This window comes from Falco rusticolus, chromosome 3 (assembly GCF_015220075.1).
Source record: "Falco rusticolus isolate bFalRus1 chromosome 3, bFalRus1.pri, whole genome shotgun sequence".
Taxonomy (NCBI): domain Eukaryota; kingdom Metazoa; phylum Chordata; class Aves; order Falconiformes; family Falconidae; genus Falco; species Falco rusticolus.
This window is the reverse complement of record NC_051189.1, coordinates 60,386,482-60,407,644: the sequence shown is the minus strand read 5'-3', so window position 1 is coordinate 60,407,644 and position 21,163 is coordinate 60,386,482. Positions and strand designations below refer to the sequence as shown.

Below are 21,163 nucleotides of genomic sequence, written 5' to 3'. Positions count from 1 at the left end.
CTTTGATATGGTTTGTTGTCTGGCTGCAGGAACAGTTGCACTGGCATAATGGAGCTGCAGGTTTTGGCTTTGAGAGGGTGGGAACTGCCTGAAGGAAATTCAGAAACAATTTAAGAAGCACCGCTGCCAAACATACAGCTTCAGCCAAATTTATCTTCCTCATTCTCCCTCCTTCCTGCCCCCCACCCCAAGTCATCATGTCTACTGCAAGAAGTAAGGCAGGAGTCCTAAGAAGAGAGAATGAGATCCTAGTGATAAGTGTCGTGACATGAGCCTCTCGTACCCTTAGATCATGTCCTGGGCATGTCTTGAAATAGTAGCCTTTTGGGAAAGGTGGGAGTAAGTCCCGCCAGTCCTGGCACTGGGCCCTGGTTCCAGTTTCTTGTACAGCAAGTTCCAGTCTCCTTTCCTTTTAGTTGCTGGTCTTAACTCCTTGTCAGTTGCTTCTCAGCCCTCCATCCCTCTTTGCCCAGTCTGATGGTTCCTCATTCTGTTCTGTTACCCATCTGCAGCCTTTGAAAAAGTGGGAGGGGCTGTGTACAGCCCCCTCAGTTCATTTCTTCTCGTAGCAGTACCAATTTGGGTTGACTTTCTGCTCAGCAGGTTTCTTTGAAATAGGTGGCATTCATAGGGAGTTCAGACAGATTCTGATACTTGTAATGTTTGGTAGCTTGCTTTCTTATACCTCCTCTTGGGTTTTTTTACTAAGAATATGGGACCCATCTTTTTAGTAGTTTAGCAATACGGAGTGTAGTTGTACCTGGTTTTGCAAAAAGATGGTGCTTGTCAGAATTAAGCTTGACATAAACTTACTGATGTGAACACTTGAGAACATACTTTGTGTGTACGGGACTGTAAGAAGTTTGTTCTGACAGTATCTGGCAGTATCCTCGTAAACATTTATTGTGCCTTTTTTGGTTATATCTTGACCCTGACAGAGCCAACAGTGCGGGCAGAACTGATGGAACAGGTGCCTCATATTGCTATGTTCTGTCAAGAAAACAGACCTTCGATCCCATATGCTTTTTCCAAATACTTACTGCCTATTGTGGTACGATACCTCGCAGACCAAAATAACCAGGTAAGTGTCTCTTACAAACAGTTTATTAGCTAGTTGAATATACCTGGTGTGATGTTAAATTTAAATAATTTAGCATCACAGAAGTGTGTAATATTTTGGGGGTAAAAAGACTTTGAATTAACATGAAGTACATGGCACTCTGAACTTCTGGATTAAAGAAAATTTCCAACATCTTTACATCTAACATGATCTGTTCTGATTTAGGGCCTTTTATCTGGTATTGTATTCTTATGGACAAAATCAAACAGTCATTTAGAGATGCTTACATAATTTAAATTCTGTCAAAAAGGAAGAGTAGTCATGAAGAACTGACTCCTTGGTATAATTCAATTTTTTTAGCTCCTTTTTATGCCTTCGCGACCAGTTATTTGTATATTGATTCAATAAAGCTTTCAGATTGAACTTGCTCTGCAGGTATGAGTTAGCTTGCCTAAAGCTTTCTCTAGGTTTCTCCACATCATTTCTGAATAGACTACTCCTAGTTGATACGTTAGTTTAAGAATTTTAGGCCTCTGAGTTTGTCTCTCTTCCCCCCTGCTGTCTTGCCCTTTCTAAATTTTCCATAATTAAAAATAGGTATCCAAACCTATTGTTCTTAGTAGTTGTTTTGCTGATTCTTGTATAATACAACAGCCATCTGCTTGATATTGTCTTGCTTGCAGATTCAGTGGTTCTTTTTGTTGTCTTAACCTCTGTTGATACTCCATAGTTCATTTGGCTGGGTTGCTCTGAAACAAAGATCTCAAAGGTGTTTTCAAAATTGTTATGTTGCAGTATATAGCCCCTTGCTGTATGTGATGTTTTCTTTTCTAATGAATTTTTTTTAAGAGAGGCAGGGGTTAGCCATGTGTGAAGTCCATTATTAATGTTTATCTTATTGTTGTACAGGCATTTTTTTTAGGTGGGACTAAGCAAAATTGTGTCTCAGAACTTAAAATACAAAATAAACACAGTTATTCATTGGCAGCCAAACTTGTTAATCTCAGAAAAAGAGGATTTTTTAAATAAAAGTCACATTCCTCTGAACTTTGTTACTCCCAATTAGTCGTGCTGCTTTTCTTTATATATTGCATGAGCTTTGCCGTGACTGCTTTTTTTGACATTGCTGTCCTGTGTTTTGGGAAGTGTGTAGGTGGGCACTTCTGTAATAGCATTGCCTTAGTTTAAGATATGCAAGTGTTCTTGGGTTCAACCACAGTTTGTTTCAAACATGAAGTGTCTGCAAAACTGCTTTTGGATCACTCCTCCTCTCGACAAGTGCAATTAGTATAGGTGTGTGGCAGTGTATAGGTACAGCTTCCAGAATGAAGAACACACATTTAAACAGAAAACCTCTTTGAATTCCTTGGTTTGTTTTTTTGTCTTTTTATGATAGGTAAGAAAAACAAGCCAGGCAGCATTATTAGTTCTGTTGGAGCAAGAACTCATAGAGAGATATGATGTGGAGACGAAAGTATGCCCTGTTCTGATAGATCTGACAGCTCCAGACAGCAATGATGATGTGAAAACGGAAGCTGTGGCTGTAAGTAACAATACAAAATCACACAGTATAGTTTGCTTGAATGCTTGATACTGCAGTGATGGTAGTGTGTTTCCAAGTTGCACATCCATGTGGTATTAAAGCAAAAAAATTGCACTAATATCCATAAATAATCTGTAACTTTTTCCATGCTGTGTTACACTCAAGGTTATATTTAGATTCAGTAGCTTATATATGCTGTAAAGAAAACCCCAGCTGGACAAGGGAGCACATGGGATTAATGTTAAATTAATTATTTAATTAATATTTCATAATTAAGTGAATAATTCAAAGCATCTGCTATTGTTCCCTTTTTGGTTTTTTTTTCAGGTTGGTTTGTTTTATGGAGGTTTAAATTGCATTTGTGGAAAATTTCAATCAGTGGGAAATCTAATGCTTGAGTTCTGTTGGACTTTGCTCTATGTCTACTCTCTTTATTGATTTTGTCCTGTTTTATTGGAAAAAATAATAAGCATCTGAGTTGAGTAATTCATTGTTGATTAGTGGATTTATTTTTTGCATTAGACACAACCGTAATAATTATAAAATACTATGTGTGAAATTAAAACAGTAGGCAAATAATGTAATTTATAAAGGAGAAATGGCAAAATATGTGTGCCCTGATGATTCCCTTGAATTTTTGCAATTTATGTTGATGCTTTTTGCTGGACGATTATTTTTATTCTTTTGGTTTTGCTTGAGACCTCATTTAATATTTTACTTCCATAATGTGGCTGAACTTGTAAACAGTAAGCAGGCTGGGCATTACTGCATTTGGTACCGAATTTCTAGTACTTGCTTGAAGAAGCTTACAGATATGTAAGGAAATATAATGTAAATAAGAATATTTTTTAATGCAGTTTCATTGTTTTGAAGATATTGAAACCTGACAAAGGTTTCTGTAGCTCACCAACCCCCTAGAGGTTAGACAAATAATAATTTGCTATTACAGGAAAATTAATTTAAATAGTTCTACTGACGTGATTAGTAAAGTTAAAATTATTTCAGTTTACCTTCTTTTTTGGAAAGTTTTAATAAAAATCTGAAAGAGCAGTTAGAGGGAAGAGCTTTCACTTTCTTTAGTAGGATATGCTTTTCCAGTAATTTTATGTTAGGGGGGCCTCATCCTCATTATGGAATGTTGTAATTTTTACAACAGAAGTTGTAGAAGTTACTTCAGAATATTAATTGTCAATAATTTTCTGTTAATTGTAAATATATATTCATTAAGTATTCGAACAGTGAAAGAATCTTCTTGGGTATTTTTTTTTGTAGGTCTGGCAAGATATGAGAGTAATTTCTGAGTTCATTCACCTCCATTAGTTAGGAATTTGATTTAGTTTGGTGAAAAGCAATGTCTTCTGCAGCTATTTTACATCATGAGAGGGTGAGAATAAAAAGAAAAAAAAAACCCCATAGGATTTTTTTAGAAGTGGCCAAACTTTTTCAATTAAAAATACGGGTTTTTTTCCCAATATTTTTCACAATTTCCAATAAAATTATGTGCATCAGAATGAAGAACAAATGAAAAAAGCCTCTGCTTAACTGGCATGAAGTTGTGTGTTGTGCAAGCATCCCTGATTAGTGTCTGTCTGTCCATCAGATAATGTGCAAAATGGCCTCCATGGTGGGAAAGGACATCACAGAAAGACTTGTTCTTCCTAGGTTTTGTGAGATGTGCTGTGACTGCAGAATGTTTCATGTTCGTAAGGTATGAATTATCAGCATCTGGTCTGGATTATCTATGAATGTCATGAACTTGGGACTTTCATTTGACTAAATAACATTTTCCTGCTAAATCTTGTTTGTTACATATATAAGTGAAAGCTATGGGGTTTCTTTGTGGTTTTTTTCCCCCACAGATTTTATTTGACAGTGATTTTTTTTCCCAGACTCCCTACCTTTATTATCAGAAATAAAGAAATATTCTGCTTGTCCTTATGATTGTGTAGGTAGCCACAAAAATGTGAACCAACAGTAACTGATACAGCATATCAGCCACCTGAGCTCATATCTTTGTGTATAGATGGAATTAAAGATGGTCATTAAGATGAAATAAACCAGTACTCCAGCACGGTATTTGGGTGCTGAGGCTGTGTTTTGGTTTTACCCTGCCATTGCATAGCTTATTTTCCCTGATAACTGCTTGTATTCTTTAGTTTGACAGCACTTAGAACACATTTTAATCCCTCTTACCTTTCACTTTATTTCTGGGTGGTTATTTTGTAATTAAAAAAGACTGATTAAGCTTGAATTGAAGAAAACCAGTCTGAATTTATTTTTTTTTTTTTAAACCATGGGATCTGATGGAATGGGGAAGTAACTGATACTGAGTTTGCACTAAAACCTATTTTATGGTTTTAAAAGCTGTTTATTTTTTCCTTTGATTTTGTGTGCTGTATGAAAACTATAGTGATTATCTTTTGCGTTTTGTCTGCAAGGTATGTGCAGCCAATTTTGGAGATATCTGCAGCGTGGTTGGGCAGCAAGCCACTGAAGAAATGCTGGTAAGCCATTTCTGAAAGGATGTTTCTTTTTAATACAAGCCAGTAGTACAGCTGGACAAGGTACAGAAGAAGGGCACCTGGATGTAGTAGTTGTCTGATCATTTCCCTTACGAGGGACTAAAAGAAGCATGACTCATCAGTTTTGCTGACATGAGGTTATGATTGATATTTACAAAATCTTGAAGACAGTTATGAATACAGAACTCTTATTTGCCAAGTCACACGATCTAGAGTTAAGGCCCACTCTATTCTAGAGCTGGGAGAAGGGTTTAAACCAGACTGAAAAAAATATGTCGGGCTGTGGAGGCAGGGTATTTGCAAGTTCAAAAATACATTAAGCAAGAAGTAGGCAGGAATGTGCCTTCTAATGTCCATCTAATGCCCAATAAGAGATGACAGATACAGGAGGAGCATGGGAGGGTATAGACGGCTAGAAGTGGCTTATGTGGCCTCTTTAAACATCACTTAATGCTACTGTTCATTGATTTAATCTTTTAAAGTCAGTTTTCGTGGCTCTAACAAAGCCTCACAGCCTTCCTGGGAGGGAGGGAAAGAGAAGGAAAGGCAGAGAAAATTAATCTGGGCAATAACAAATGAAGGGAAGAGGTATAAATTCAAAATGGAAAAGCAGGGAACTGGGTGGAGCAGTGAGCAGAGGATCCTTGGCAGTGCTCCCATTCTCCTGGCAGGTCCAAGGGGCTGGTGGATTTTGCTAGGCTTGGAGACGTGATGGGGCTAGGGAGCAGAAATCAACCTGACAGTTGCAGGGATCCTTCTTCAAGTTTTCTCCTCTTGAGGATGTGGACAGTGGGTTGATGAGTCAGTGTCATGAATTAGTGAGGGACTGACTTGGAGAGAGCATAAATGCAGGGGTGACTTCAGCAAGAGGCTCTGCAGCTTTTTGCAGATGTGGTACTGAGACAGGTAAGGCTAGTGTAACCCTCAAGGCATTTTTTACATTCTTACAGCATTTGCTGCATTTTTCCCTAGGTACTGTGTGATTCAAGCCATTTGATAATTAAGTAGCGTTTGCAGATTTACATCCCATATGTTTCTTGCTTTGGGATGTAAATTGATTTCTCACACTTCTCACACTCAAATCGTTTCATCTATAGTGAAAACCAAGAAAGAATTTGAAAAAAAGGGATGTAAGTTAATCCTTACAAACAGTTAACAAAAAAACATGGCCTTGGAAGAAGGAACTGACCATAAATACGACATTTTGGAGCACAAAATAAGCTCAGGGATCACCAAATGGTTAATGAGACTAACCAGAAATTTACGGGAACTGTGTGTGAATTATCCAAATTAGCATACTAAAAGATCCACCCTCAAGCAAAGAGAGCCCCCTACTAACAAAGCCCTCTCCCTCCCCACCAAACGAGCATGGTTAAAAAAAAGCACACTGTACTTTTAAGTGGAGACGAGACTTGTAAGAACCAATGAGAGTTAAGCGTGACTAAACAACTGTAAAAATTGTTCAAAGTGTCTAAAAGGTTCTGCTATGTGTTAAGTGGTGTGCTGGCTTTGTGGGTTACCACCTAGCACTCATCTCTGCGCAGACAGGCGCTGCACAAGTATCTCGACACTGTGTGTGGATCGGCGCTTGCACCCCGGGTGAATAACCCAGATTCAGGGTAACGACAGAAATTGGTAAATCCAACAGTGGGAAGTTTAGGTGGGAAAGAAAGGTTTTCTTTCTTTCTGAAGATGCTCTTCGTTTACATTTGAGTGAAAATCTTACAAAAAAATCTGGTCTCTAATGAGCAAAACGTTAATGCAACAGTATTCTTTGTGAGTTTTGTTCTGATCAATGTTCTGACCTGCTTTAAAAGAATGGTGTAGAGATGAGAGTTTGTCTTATGATAGGTTTTATGAGCTTGGGGATAGTTTTGGAGTTGGGTTTTTTGGCTATAAATGAGGTTAGAAACTTAGGACTTCCTTGCTGTTCTTCAGACAGCTGCATTTTCCTTATCTGTATCCATAAGTAACGTGAGAGCAACTGATTAGAAGGGTGGCGCTCCTGAATGTGTGTTCTTTGTCTTGCAAATATTAAACTGATGCATCTGAGTATGAGGGCGGAGAAGCATATGAAGGAAATAAATGTGAAAAAAGAGCTTGCTTTGAAACTAGTGCTGCCTGTTAAGACTTGCAAACTTATTCATTATGTTCCTAATAGCTGCCGAGGTTTTTCCAGCTCTGCTCTGATAATGTGTGGGGAGTTAGGAAAGCCTGCGCTGAATGCTTCATGGCAGTTTCTTGTGCAACATCACAGGAAGTCCGGAGGACAAAATTGTCAGCCCTTTTTATTAACTTGATTAGTGATCCTTCACGATGGGTAAGAACTGTTTCTTATTTCTTGATGAGCTGTTATATTTAAAGGATTTTGCTGTAATAGTCCATATAGAACTTTTCCCCATAGGTGTGGGTAACATAACTTGTTTCACGCGACTCAAGCTAAATTCTTTGACTGCGTAGTTTGTCAATGCTTGTAGAGTCCCTCACGTTTTCAATGCAGCATGTAAGAGAAACCATCAGTGGGATACCTTTTCTTAGCTACAGAACTGTCTGTTACTTAACATTGCTGAAAGTCATTAACAAAACTGGAAAGTAGATGTGACTTATTTGTATTTCTTCAGGTTCCTTACCACCACCTCCCTTTTTGGGGTGGTGGTGGTAGTGTTTGTTGTTTTTGTGTTTGGTTTGGGTGGGATTTTCTGGGTTTTTTTGTTGTTGCTGTTTTTTTCGGTGGTGGTGGTGTTTTGGCGTTTTTTTTTCCTCTGTGTGTTTTTTGGTTTTTTTTTGGGGGGGGTGTTTCTTTTGTCTTGAAGATGTACTCTAACCTTGGTATGTTTGTTATTGAGCAGATTTGTTCTAAGAGCCAAAAGCACATTTTTTGCACAGGAGCATGAGATCTTGTATCCTGGAAAGTTGTGCAAGTTGTAGTCCAGCAGAATTCATAAAATAATAAGAATTGAGGTAGATAACTTTTGAGAAGGAGAGAGAAAATAGTAGGAGAAAGGTGGAGCAAATGAACAGCAAAGCCAAATAGGAAAGGGAGAAAAATGCAGAGCTTATTGTGAGTCGGACTTACAGTAGTGAAATGTCTGTTCACTGCGTAATTTTTTCCTTTAAGTCTTTTAAGTTGTTAAAATTCTTAACTGAGCTTTCAAATTTACCTGCTTCTATTGTCTAAGTAATTGTGATTTCTTTGGTTGTGGGGAGGACTGTCAGCTTAGTTACCCATGATTTGCCCTGCTTTTTCTTAATTTTTTTTTCACTTAGCACTTTATGTATACAGCTGGCTGACTATCTAGGCAAGAGCCTCTGCTGTTGCTTTCCTCAGTAGGCTTATGACCCTTCCAATTCCTAGTAGCAGGTGTTTGTTTTATAGCACAGCAAGATTTTTATATATATAAATAATTTTTTTTCACCTTGGACCCTGTCCACTAGGTCCGTCAAGCTGCTTTTCAGTCTCTGGGGCCTTTCATATCAACTTTTGCTAATCCATCCAGCAGCGGCCAGTACTTTAAAGAAGAAGATGGTAAAAACCCAGAAGATTGTAGTTCTGCACAGGAAAGCAGGTAAAAAACTTGCTAAATCTACGAATTGTTTTTTCCTCCTTGTTTTTTCTTCTGCATGAACTTCAAGTTAAGAAAATTAACTTTCCTGTATAAATTGAATATTTATCTTGGTAGACGGAAAGATCTGGAACTTCTAATCTTACTTATAGACTACTAGAACTTTCAGTAATTTACTAAAAATACATGACTATTCATTAACTTAAGATATCTTAGGGTATACCTTCTGTGATGACGTGACTGACTTGATAGACAAGGGAGAGCAGTGGATATAGTCTACCTAGATTTCAGTAAGGCTTTTGACATGGTCTCCCTTAAGATCCTTAAAGAGAAGCTGATAAAGCAACATCAACTGAACAAGCTGAGAACAAGCAGTGAGGACAGCTGGCTGAATGGCTGGGCCCAGAGGGCACTGATCAGTGACTGACACATAGTTGGAGGCCAGTAACTGGTCAGGTACCTCAGGGGTCAACATAAGGTCCAGCCCTGTTTAACATCTTCATTAACTACCCAGACAGTGGAACAGGGTGTACCCTCAGCAAGTTTGCTGATGGCACAAAACTGGGAGGAGTGGCTGATGTGCCAGAGGTTCATGCTGCCCTTCGGAGGGGCCTCAGTAGGCTGGAAAAATGGACTGGCAGAAACCTCTTGAAGTTCAACAAGGGGAAATGTGAAGTCCTGTACCTGGGGGGAAACAACCCCAGGTACCAGTACAGGCTGGGGTCTGACCAGCTGGAGAGCAGCTTTGCAGAAAAGGCCGTAGGGGTCATGGCGGACACCAGGTTGAACATGAGCCAGCAGTGTGCCCTTGCAGCAAAGGTGGCTGATAGTGTCCTGGGCAGCACTAGGAGGAGCCTTGCCAGCAGGTCGAGGGAGGTGATCCTGCCCCTCTGCTCAGCACTGGTGAAGTCACAGCTGGAGTGCTGGGTCCAGTTCAGGGGCTCCCCATTATGAGAGAGACATGGACATACTGGAGAGAGTGCAGTGAAGGGCCCCAAAGCTGCTGAAGGGACTGGAGCATCTCTCCTGCGAGGACAGGCTGAGAGAGCTGGGGCTGCTAAGCCTGGGGAAGCGAAGGCTCAGGGGGATCTTACCAGTGTACACAGATACCTGAAGGGAGGGCGCAAAGAGGACAGGGCCAGGCTCTTTGTGGAGGTGCCCGGTGACAGGGCCAGAGGCAGTGGGCACACACTGCAACACAGGAGGTTCCCTCTGAACTTCAGGAAACACTTTTTCTGTTGTTTTGTTTGTACTGTGAAGGTGACCAAGCACTGGCACAGGTTGCCCTGGGAGGCTGTGGAGTCTCTGTCCTTGGAGATATTCAAAAGCTGTCGGGGCAACTGATTCTGGGTGGTCCTGCTTGAGCAGGGGGGTTAGCCCAGATGACCTCCAGAGGTCCCTTCTAACCTCAACCATTCTGTGATTCTGTGATTTATTTTGCTATGCGGTAATTAAAACTAGTTTGATAAATAGCAAGCTGATAGCATGTGTGTGAATTTTCAAGAGCATGTTTGTAACAAGTGTGTTTTGGTTTTTAAATGTTCATTTGCTTTGGCATTCAGCAGTGGACAAGTCAGGACTACAGAAGATGTCACAACAGAGGATAAGCACAACAGGACAGAGGATCTGTCTTCAAATGTTGATAATGACGATTTTTCCACAAAACTTGAAAATGCCATGGAAGATCAAAATACGGTGTCAAGTAACTCCCAGAGGGAAAGCAATTTCCAGACTGAGTCATCCTTCCATTGCACTTTGTCTTCAGAATCTTGTGGGGAAGTGGCTGACGAGAATGAGCGAAGTTCTTATTGCTGTACAGCAGGTCTGCGGGAGGCTGGGGTGAATTCACAGGAAACCTCTCTTTCAGAGCAGGAATTGTACAACTCTTTCCATTTCTGGAGGACTCCACTTCCTGAAATAGATATTGACTTTGAGCTTCAGCAGAATTCTGAGAGAATACTTGATAGAGAAATTCAGGAACTCACCATGCCGGTGTCTCCAAACATTCCTATGGCAACAAGGAAAGAATTGGAAGAAATGATAGAAAATTTGGAACCCCATATAGATGATCCAGATGTTAAAGGTATAGTAAAGATACCGAAGCATTTTTACTGTTCGAAGGTAAACATATGTTGCTTTAGCAGTTTAGGCTTTAACCTTTCCATTGTTTTAGAAGTGACAAGTACTGCTTTCTTCCAGTCCTCAAAGAGATTGTCTCTGTTTTGATTTAATTGTGATAATTGATGAACTAAAAGAGAACGTGTGTTTGTGTAAAGATGTTTAAAGGTAGCATGATTCCTTCGGTAAACTGAATACACATAGAGTTAGCAGTATAAACTTTTGACTGCTTGTTTTGACAGTGTAATCAAATAAATGGTTCAATGGCTTAAACTGTTGATCAGGAAATTAATTTATAGTTAGCATACATGCAGAATAAGAAGGTGGATTAAGATTATTTTTTAAAACATTGAAGTGTGATGAATTGTTTTAATTTTATGCATTATCAATTATATTTTTAATGAATTGATCTCCATTTTTGTGCAACGGCTTTATTACTGCAGTCAGATGTTGTTGTCTTAAGTGTGCCAAGTTTGTGTCACACTGAGAATTGATCCAAACTGAATTTTTGAAGTGAGTGCACATCCTCCTTTTGAAAAGCTCTTGAAGGTTGTGGAAGGGTTTCATAAGTATAGAGCAGCTGGTGGAGCTGTACCTCAGAGGCACCTCCTGGGCTAAAATGACTTGGCTGTTTCACATGTACCTGCTGGAGATACCTTTCTTAGAATTTATTCAGCTTATGAATACCATAAGGCACTTGATCATTGCAGTCAAAGTCCAGAAGTACCACTGAGGAACAAGCCTTGTTATTCTAGAGCTAAAGAATCCCTAGGGGAAAGCATGCCTCTGTACCAGAAAAAGTAGGAAGAAAAAGGAGGGGCAAGCTGGGAGTGGGAAAAACTTTTTAGAATAAACTGATTCTGCTTTCAGCTTCTTTTTGTTTGTTAGTAGGTTGATATGCTGATAACTTTTTTCCTTAATCCATTTTGGGCTGTTTCTATCTAATCTATTGTGAAGTCAGCAGATGAAGCTTTGTTGCTTTAAGAGTGCTTTGGGCACTCTTTCCCTAAGGCAAGAGAAGAAAATGTTTCAGCCTTGCTAATGATCTCAGTCTTTGCAGAACCCATCTCTGAAGCCCACTGTTAAAACTTGCACTGCTGTTCAGGTTTGTTTTTATACAACCTTGTTCTGTCCAGTTACAGAACATATCTGAAACGCTTCTAATGAAGATTTATATAGGCATGTATTTGTACGTCTAGAATTGTCCCGTGTTATGGAGTCGTTTCTGTTGTGTGTGTGTTCATGTCTTGTTTCAGAGCAGGTTGGGTTTTTTTGTAGCAAGGTGTCAAGAGGTGTTCTATGCAGTTAGTTGTCCACTAGCACTTGCACATTTCAGTAGAAGAAAAGTATTACTAGGTTGTCAACACCATGGGTTCCCAGTGCTCACAAGTTAGGAGAGGTTTGAATTAGGGTTACCAGCACCATTTATTCTAATTTGGAGTGGGGTGGGGGTGGGTGTTCTTAATTACTCAGTCATCATCCTATGCTGTTCAGTATGTCTGACCTGGTCAAGGCTGTGTAGCAAAGTCCCATGGAACACACCTAAACCTTGTACTCTTCTTCCCCCTCCCTCTTGCCTGTACTCTTCGTTATTCAGTCTAAATACTTCAGAAGCTGGAATTTAACAACATGCCTGTTTTGATTTGATAATGTTGCTATTTTTGTTTTACACAAAGTGCCTTGAGGCATAAGGAAATTGAGACTTAAACCAATAAAATAGTATGGATTTTGCATGCTTGTCTCAAACACTAAAGTGTGCATGGAACGGGTTGGTATCGAGACTTTAGTCTCTGAGTAGCTGACTTAATGCCTATGTTTTGGACCTTATGCTCAGTAAATTGTGACATGAGGGAGGTAGACTCCCTTTGGGTGATCCAGAAGATTGGAGCCCTGACTGCCTCTTTGCTCATGGCAATACCAGGAATAATGCTTCCATCTTTACCATCTAAAGCTGTCGTTGCAAACTGATGGTGTATATATTCAGTCCTAATTTGTTATTTTCATAGACATTTTCTGAAACTTCTTGATTTCACAAGTAATTTTGTTTCCAGAATATGTGGCTTAAAAATGTTTGCCAAATAGCCCAGGTTTCAATTGGTGCTTGGGGTCTTTGCCTGCCATCCTCCCCCTCTGCCCCTTGCAAGACTAGCCGTTACATTTTTATGGGTATTGTACTGAGTGGGTTGGTTCTTAGTAGCAAAGACTTGAGCAAGCTAAGAATTATTACTACCCCCCCCCCCCCCCCCCTCTTTCTTACTTTTAAAATCCCTGTGACCTTTTTCTTGCACTTATTTTCTTCACTGGTTTGCTGTCACCCAAGTCCTGGATTCCTGCTTCCATGCTGTGCTCCTGTCTTTATTGCTGCATTCCCAGCCAAGGGATGGGAGTGGAAGATGCTGTGTTCTCTGTGGTGGGTAAGCGGAGGCCTGCCATACTGGAGAGCTCCCATAGGTACACGTCTTCTGGTTTCTGAAGCAAGTGGGGCAAGCATCCTTCACAAGGTGAAGTGGGGATGAGTGACCAAACGTCTAGTTTGGGAGTGAGGCTGTAGTGTATGATGTTATGCATGTGTCAGTAAGGTTAAGTTGTTCAGGCGACCTTAACCTGTGGCTGTACCTAGCCTTTCAGTGCTTGACTGTGCAACTTCAGCATCTTTCTCTTAACATGTTTTGTTTTGGAGAATATTTTCTAAACTTAAGAAAATTAATACCTCTTATGTGGAACAGTATTGGCCAGGGTCATTGTCTTGGAGTTTTTGAAGGTTCTTAAGATCACACTGAATTTTGATTATTTGACTCTGCAGAATAACTGGTGATGGTAGTAAAGTGGTATCCTTCATGGTACCATCAGTGGAGGTGGATTTCCATTCTTCTAGTTGGTTTCAGAGGGAGTCTCTGACAGCTGAGGCAGGTGTGGATATTTGGTACTGGAGTTTAAGTGGCAATGATTCTTTGAGTCAGAGGAGTACAGGTGGTTTCCTGCGCGCCCCCACCCCACCCCGTGCTTTGTGTGATGTATACATCCAATACAACTACTATACCTTTATACCCCTATCCCCTCTCCATATGTATTTCCTCTCTCATTTCCTTTTTTGTTTTCATTTCTCTTCCTTTCTGGATTCTGCATTCCTCTAATGCACGTCTCACCTCACCCTTCCATGTTGTATGGGTTGCTTCTTCCCTCACCTGCTTGCATCACTATAGTAAAAGTGTTGAGAACAGAATAACTGAGTTTTTATCTAAGGGGTACCTCGGCATACCCTACCAAGGGGAAGGGTCAGTTGAAAGGAAAGGCATTGCCATCTCGTGTACCCCAGAGTATAGTATGTTCAGTGCACACCCCAATCTTCCAGGTGTCTGGGCTGCCAGGCCCTAACGGGTTACTGTTTACTTACATAAAATGAACTGTTTGTGTGTGTGGGGGGGGTTTGTGTGTGTTTTGGGGGGTTTTAGGTTTGTAACTTGACTGTGTTTTCTGTGTTTCTGTAGCGTACCTCTCTATCGTCACAGCAGTTTCCATTTCAAACTTAAAATCCTTGCTCCAAGGCATGGAGACTGATGAGGTCTCTAGCAAATAAAAATTTTAAATAGTGACCAGCAACTGCTGTAGAACATTTTTTTTTTTTTTTTTCCATAATCTCATTCTCAGAAGGGGGTGAACTGTTTTAACTGCATCTCACTGCCAAAAATCTTTACCTTGAGGCTTTCTTTCCAGAACTAGCGTGTTGCCAAAGTGATAAATTTGAGTAATAGGTAGTAGAGCAGTCGGCAACAAAGGTAAAGAAAGCTTGTCTTTTCACAAACTCTGCTAGCTAGCAGAGCTACACAAGATATGCAGAGTTAAGCAGTGGTATTTAATCCCTGTTAATAGGATCTTTCCAATTCTCTGGCCAGACATCCTGAGGATCTCAGACTGGGAGATGGAAACCTGCACATTCCCTTGAAGTATGCCAGCTCTTTTAAGATTATCACAGAGTCTTTTTTTCAGGTCACCTTTTTCCAGCTCCCTGAGGCTGCTGCTGTTTTTACTTACTCCAGTGGTCTCTTGTCTTTCCCCAGATGTTTTTTTTCTTTATTTTTCTTTCCAGGGGCACTTTCTTCAGCTTTGTCTCCTTACATTCTACATAGAAAGCGCTAGATTGTGTAATGTCAGCTTTTCTTAATGTTATCTGGGGGAAGAGAGAAAGTCCAACTTGCAGGTTACTGGGGCTAGCTGTGGGGCTAGCTGTGGCTTATGTCAGTTACAGGCTGCTTTGCCAAATGGAGACCTAATGGGGATAAACCAGCCCAAATCTGGTATCAGTTGATCCCATTCCTTATAACATAGTTCCTTAACATAGTTTTTCTAAGTTAGGCTGCTAGTGCTACCTGCAGTAAAAGTCTAAAATGGTATTGTTAATGGAACAGTATGTGAGAAGAAGAAACTCTTATTTTTATGTTTTAATTACTTGCATCTCAGTACCCATTAAAGCAGCCATAGCTTTTGCCTCTTGAGTAAGAGTGAGGGTATGGAAGGCAGATCCTTCAGACAGAAGAAAGGAGCGTGCTGCTAAGTAATACCAGTGTCTTATGGTGAAACACCAGGAGAAATGGAAAACAACAATAAAGCATGTTGAAACTCCTGAGGACCAGGAAATTTAAGAAGGCCAGGTGAAACACGGTTTTGAATTTAAAGGTTGTGCCAGTTATTTTAGGATGCAGTTACAGTAGCCAAGAGTAAATAATTCCTTGCTGAAAAATACTTCTCACCTGAAGCAAAAGTCAAAGGAAGAAAGAGTTAGTTAGCAGATGGTTTAAGATCCAGTGAGCATTGACCAGTGCAATATGCACAAAACTGACCTTTCACTCCAGTTTTTCCTGAAGGTAGTTGTGAAAGCTAGTCAGCCAGCAGATTCCCTTCCAGTCTTCCTCACAAAAACGTGCTTTCCAAGAGCTCTGGAGGCATTTCTCTGTGTCATGCCTGAGAGGGGGAGCCTTATCCTTTGCTTGTGCTTTTAATGGTTTTCTGGAAAATGTTGCCTGTCTTAGGGCTGTAGGAAAGATCTTTCTGGGAGATGGGAAGGAGCAGCAGCCACCTCAGTCAGGAGGGTCTGTGGTGTGTGATGGGATTATGAGGGAATGTGCCCTGGCACAAGCAGCCCAGGGTGGTGAAAGACTGCTCATTAGGATGCTGTTTCAAGTTTAATGTCTTCAGGGCAGCCACCTAGAGCTCTGCACACATATGCACATACTCACACATGCACTCTCTTTCTTTTCCTCCTTTACTAAGCCCTCCACCATTCTGGAGCCTTTCATAGTGACTATGCTTGGCTCTTTTTTTGCTTAGGACCTTAAGATGTTTAGGGACTTCAGGTCATTCACCTTTTGGTGAATGACAGCACTGGAGTCACCCTTGGTGACAGCATCAAAGAAGGAGGCAGGCGCTTGCCAGTCAATGAAATCCTTGGGAGTTTGGCCTCTCCTGTTCTTCATCTCCACATTTGGGGATTGTAGCATTGGCAGGAAGCTGAGGAGATGCACGCTTGAGTGATGGAGAGTCCTTGACTTAGTGTAAACACTGCTTAGCAACAAGTAAAACATCAATGCATTACCAACATTATTCTCATCCTAAATCCAAAACACAGCATTGGTCCAGCGACTAGGAAGAAAATTAACTCGATCCCAGCCAAAACCAGGACAGATAATACCATCACTTTTGTTACTGGAACTAATCTTTGGAACTCTGTGTTTTTTTCCAGTAAATACATATTCGGTGTTGAAGCAATATGTGTTGCCTAGTCAGAGTAAGCTTTCTTGACTTCTGAGTGAAAATGAGAGGAGTGTACTTTTTTTTTCCCCATGAAGTTGTCCTTCATGAAAGGAGTCTTCATGAAAAACGTCTCCTTGATGTGCAGCAGAATACAGTTATTCTTAATTTTCTTATTTGATTTCTCTAAATGAGAATAAATTGGAAATCACAGGCATTTTTGTGCCTTAGGTGCTCTGAAATGACCACCTATTTTGCATGGGCCTTATAAGTACAGAGTTTTGTCAGTGAAGTAACACTTGAAGAATGAAGTCATAGGAATTTTACAGTTTAAGATTAACAAAAGCTTCCTATTTATATGTCTAGATTATATATTATATTAAAGATGCGTATTGAAACTATTTTCTAACATAATGTGTTTGATAGTGGAAGTATTAGTGTGATGTTGGTTTTAAGTTTCTAACTTGCTGTGCTTTTTCCTGTTGAGGTGAATTGCAGTAATACAGCAAGAATATCTTTCAGTTATTCTATCAGAAATTTGATGACGTTACAGAGCTAGCATTACATATTGTAAAGAATTATCTTTACTCCTTCTCATCAGATTCCGCCTAGAAACCAGTGAACCTGTAATGTGTTTCCCAATTTTTGCTAGCTAAGATTGTGCTTCTTGTAACAGATGTATTGCATATCTGTGTCTTCTGTCTACAAACGAGTCCAGCTTCCTTTGTTTAATTGTTGTTAATAACCCTATTAAAAAAGCTAGAGGGAGAAATTTAGATACTGTAACTTAGTGTGGCAACGTGGGATTAAAAACAAGCATATAGTTTGTTGATTAATTTTACAGTGAGTATTTAAGAAATGTTGGAAAAGCCGAAGTCTATGATGAACAGAGCTTCTGGATGGCTGGGTAAATTTAGTGGGTCAGGAGATTATTCCCCCTTACCTTCTTGGAAAAAAGTGGAGGAGGAGAGAGGCCAGGTAGATCTGTCAGCACTGAATGCTGTGTCGCTTGCAGCTGAGATTGCCTCTGATACCAGATCTGCTTAGGTCAGGCTATATCCAAGGAACATTGCTCAGCAAAGCTTTTTTTAATTAGCACTAAGTAGAGGGATGAAAAGCAAAGGGGTTCCAGAACTGCTGGATCTTTTTCAAAAGAGTGGATGGCAGGGTGTGAAGTGCTAATGCTTTCTTTTGATGAATAAGAAGGCATCAAACAGTGCAACCTTTATTATTTGTTTAAAAAATGGAAGGATGCTAAAGTGTCCTGTCCAGGAAAGAGTTACCAGGGTCTAGCATCTTCCTGTATAGATCTTGCTTTAGAGTTGCTGTAAAAACACAGGAATTTAACGACCAGAGGGAGAGAGACAGCCTTTCAGAACCAAAATCCTTTCTGTATGAATAAACCTGTTCTCAACCTTTTGAGTTACCTTTCCCTTCTCTCTCTTAGTCCCACCTCCCACAAAAGACCCAGTCAGTAAGTTAATACTCATGTGCTGCTCTGCCCTGAAGACTATTTGCACTGTTAATATGTACCGAGATTATCTTAAAGAACTGATCCTGCCATAACAGCAGTCTCTTACTCCTGTTTTGGGTTTGGATTTTTTTCTTTAAAGACAAATTTCACTGAGTTGAGGGTTGAGCACCCTCGGAAAATAGTGGATTGTTAATCTGCCTTAGATTTTACGCTAATTGTCCCCAGTTTGGGATTTACTAACAGTCGATAATCTCAAATTTGTACCTCTCCCATACTTCTTCCACCCTCTCTGTTAGTCACTGTCTAAAAGTTGATCTGTGGACTTGCTAAAAGTTTATTGCAGTTCAGTCTCTCATGTATTTCTCTCTCGTGTGCTGCAGCACAAGTGGAGGTGTTGTCGGCTGCACTCAGAGCATCCAGTTTGGATCCTCAAGAAGAGACAACGGCCAGCATGGGCAAGGGAACAGACTCACAGACTGAACTAAACATTGATGACCAACAAAATTTTAAACCTATACTGGGTGATATTGTGCCTTTAATTGGTGACACTGTTGAGGTGAGTGGTTTTGTATACTTTTTCTCCCTCCCCTGCCCTGGGATTTCCAGGGCTGCAGTACTAGAGCTGTATTTTGTGTTCACGTGGTAATTGCAGCCAAGTGCTTCCTACTTTTGGGCAGCGTGGTGTTTGGTTTTGTTGGCTGGTATTGAAGCACTAGCTACTAAAATGAAATTAGTTGTATTGGGTGGCTTTGTTTTTGCCAGTTCTGTGCTTGTCCATGTAAATTCTTGAAATTGTTTCCATTAATCTCTGTTGTGACTATGGCATTTTAAGATGTTTTAATGCTACTGCAGTTTATTCCTGTGAAATTGCCTTCCTTAAAACAGAGCCCTACTGGTAATAAGCGAATCCCCTTCTCCAGTGCCCTCACTGCCCTGCCCCCTGCAATCTGGAGAGAAGGAGGTACTTTGTTCCCTGCGCTCCCTGTCAAAATGTTTTATAGAAGTTTATTGGCCTGCATAAGAGAAGTTCAGAACCTGCAGTCTAGGCTGTTGTGTGGACTGCTGGAAGAGAAAGTGGATTTGAACAATCAGTAACAGTTTCAAGTTTTTTGCACTAAATTTTTCAGCACCCTGACTGAAGTCTGTGGCATTTGATGCTATTTTCTGTTCTGTACTGAGTATTAGGCCAAACCTACTGTTTTCACTGCATGTTGTGCCACAAGCTGTAGCTACGCAGGAAGCAATGGTTGCAAATATGCTCCATAAAACCAGAGCAAGTGATTTGTTGAATCATATTGCCTAAATGATATTTTCAGTTGAAATTCTGATAAATGTCTTTGAAAAGTCTAGGAGTTGACATCAGTCCAGTGGAAACATTTTCAGCCTTAACTGGAGCAGCGTTTCTAGCTGATGTTTAATTAACTTTTCACCTAAGCTGCCCTAGCTACCACATAGCCCGTTCCTGATGTCAGTCTTGATATGTTGTTGTTGTCGTCACTTTCTAATGCTAATCTGTAAAAAGACAGTGTAAATGCACCTGTTGTCCTTCTGATTTCTGGGGGTGGTTGGGGTGGTGTTTCTTTAGAGGGACTTATGCTGCATTTTATACCTTTACAGAGTAGGATGCTGGCAGAGTTTAACAGCCTGTCACATTGCTAGTATATGTTTGTTTTGCATGTTTCAGATCTACTTTTTAAAAGGATGCTTATAATCTGTCAGTTCCTTGTTTATTAGCACTGAATCAAGTTCTCATTTTACAAGTGAAAGGATGTTACAGAGGTGACCTAGAATTTGGGAATCAAGCTGTGATCTGTTCAGCAAGTAGACTGTTGCTTCAGTGAAGAGAGCTCTGATTTTTACAGGTGTTACTTTTCGTGGGTTTTTTGGGTTGCTTTGGTTTTGGGTTTTTGTTTGGGTTGGTTTTTTTTAAGTCTCAGTATAGCTACGTGTCAGTAGGGTACTGGACATTTTAGAAGAACCAAGCTACAGCGTTTTATGTTTGAAAGCAGCCTTCACAGTTCTACACACATACAAAAGGCAAAATAATAGTTTGTTTGTCCTTCTGCAGCTGTATTGGCTCCCGAAGGAGTTAATGCTACATGCTAAGGAGAGATTCTGTATTCAGATGAAAATAAGTATTGTAACAGAATGAACAGATAAGATTTTGGGACATAGATGAAGCTTGTTTTTTGAGGATGAGGGTAGCAGTTTTATTTTTCCTTGAGCCACCATTTTGGGGTTTTTTAGGTTGTATGCTTTCTATAAGGTTTGACGAATGTAAGCCTGAAGAAATCTCCCAAATCATATTCCCAGTGGATGGGTGTGGGAGTCCTCTTTTTTTAATTGGGAGTAGAGGGAGAAGGGAAGGAAAAGAAAGAGAAAAGAAACTGGACTAATATCAGCCCACTCCTGTGTGGCACAAGTACTTACTCTTACTCTGTAAGAGGAGGGTGGATGCTTGGAGGAGACTGGACCCCTGAGACTGGCGTCTTCTCTTTTTCTTTGGGCCAGCTGCCCTGTCAGGAAATGCCAGCACCATTTGTCCTGGTGCTGTGGGCTTTGCGTGCAACCATGGTGCAGAGCAGGTGTCTATGGAGCACAGCCACAGAGATCTTGTAATACTGCAGCTAAAGGAAACCTCATGTAAGAGGTTTGTAAGGCCATGACAAAGGTTTTGCATCTCGAAGGTGGTGGTTCACCAGTTGGGTATGCAAGAAGCTTTCAGGCTAAACCCTGCTGAATTTTGATGTCCTGGCTCTCTGCAACGCTCAGTTAGTTCAGTGTGTGCGTGTTACATGGAAAGAGTACAGATGGAAATTCACCTGCAGGAATAGAGATCCTGCATTGACTTAACTACCAACTGGTGCTGTGGTTCCTCTGTACTGAAGCTCTTCCTTTCTGGAATGTGTATTTGACTTTAAAAGTGGCATGGTAAACACATTCCCATCTGTGACACCCTTCAGTATATTTTAACTTCACTTTTTAGAGTTGAGATAGCAGAGATTGTGAGATGGAGTCTTTTGATTGTAGCAGAATCATAGAATCATTTAGGTTGGAAAAGACTTTTGAGATCATCAAGTCCAACTGTTAACCCAGGACTACCAAGTCCATCACTAAACCATGTCCCTAAGCACTGCA

At 40.4% G+C, this 21,163-nt stretch overlaps 1 protein-coding gene across 7 annotated transcripts in view; it reads left to right on the top strand.

Annotated features, from left to right (window-relative positions):
- Nucleotides 1-21,163, top strand: part of PPP4R1 (protein phosphatase 4 regulatory subunit 1) — a 66,286-nt gene that overhangs the window by 31,612 nt on the left and 13,511 nt on the right. For 6 of the 7 annotated variants that reach the window (XM_037381473.1, XM_037381472.1, XM_037381469.1 and 3 more), the window contains 8 exons: nucleotides 939-1,081; nucleotides 2,457-2,603; nucleotides 4,204-4,311; nucleotides 5,042-5,107; nucleotides 7,287-7,445; nucleotides 8,561-8,691; nucleotides 10,251-10,771; nucleotides 18,406-18,581. In XM_037381473.1, coding sequence (XP_037237370.1) covers nucleotides 939-1,081; nucleotides 2,457-2,603; nucleotides 4,204-4,311; nucleotides 5,042-5,107; nucleotides 7,287-7,445; nucleotides 8,561-8,691; nucleotides 10,251-10,771; nucleotides 18,406-18,581 — 1,451 coding nt within the window. The remainder of the gene's footprint in view (nucleotides 1-938; nucleotides 1,082-2,456; nucleotides 2,604-4,203; nucleotides 4,312-5,041; nucleotides 5,108-7,286; nucleotides 7,446-8,560; nucleotides 8,692-10,250; nucleotides 10,772-18,405; nucleotides 18,582-21,163) is intronic. The other variant, XM_037381470.1, reaches the window with a different exon arrangement.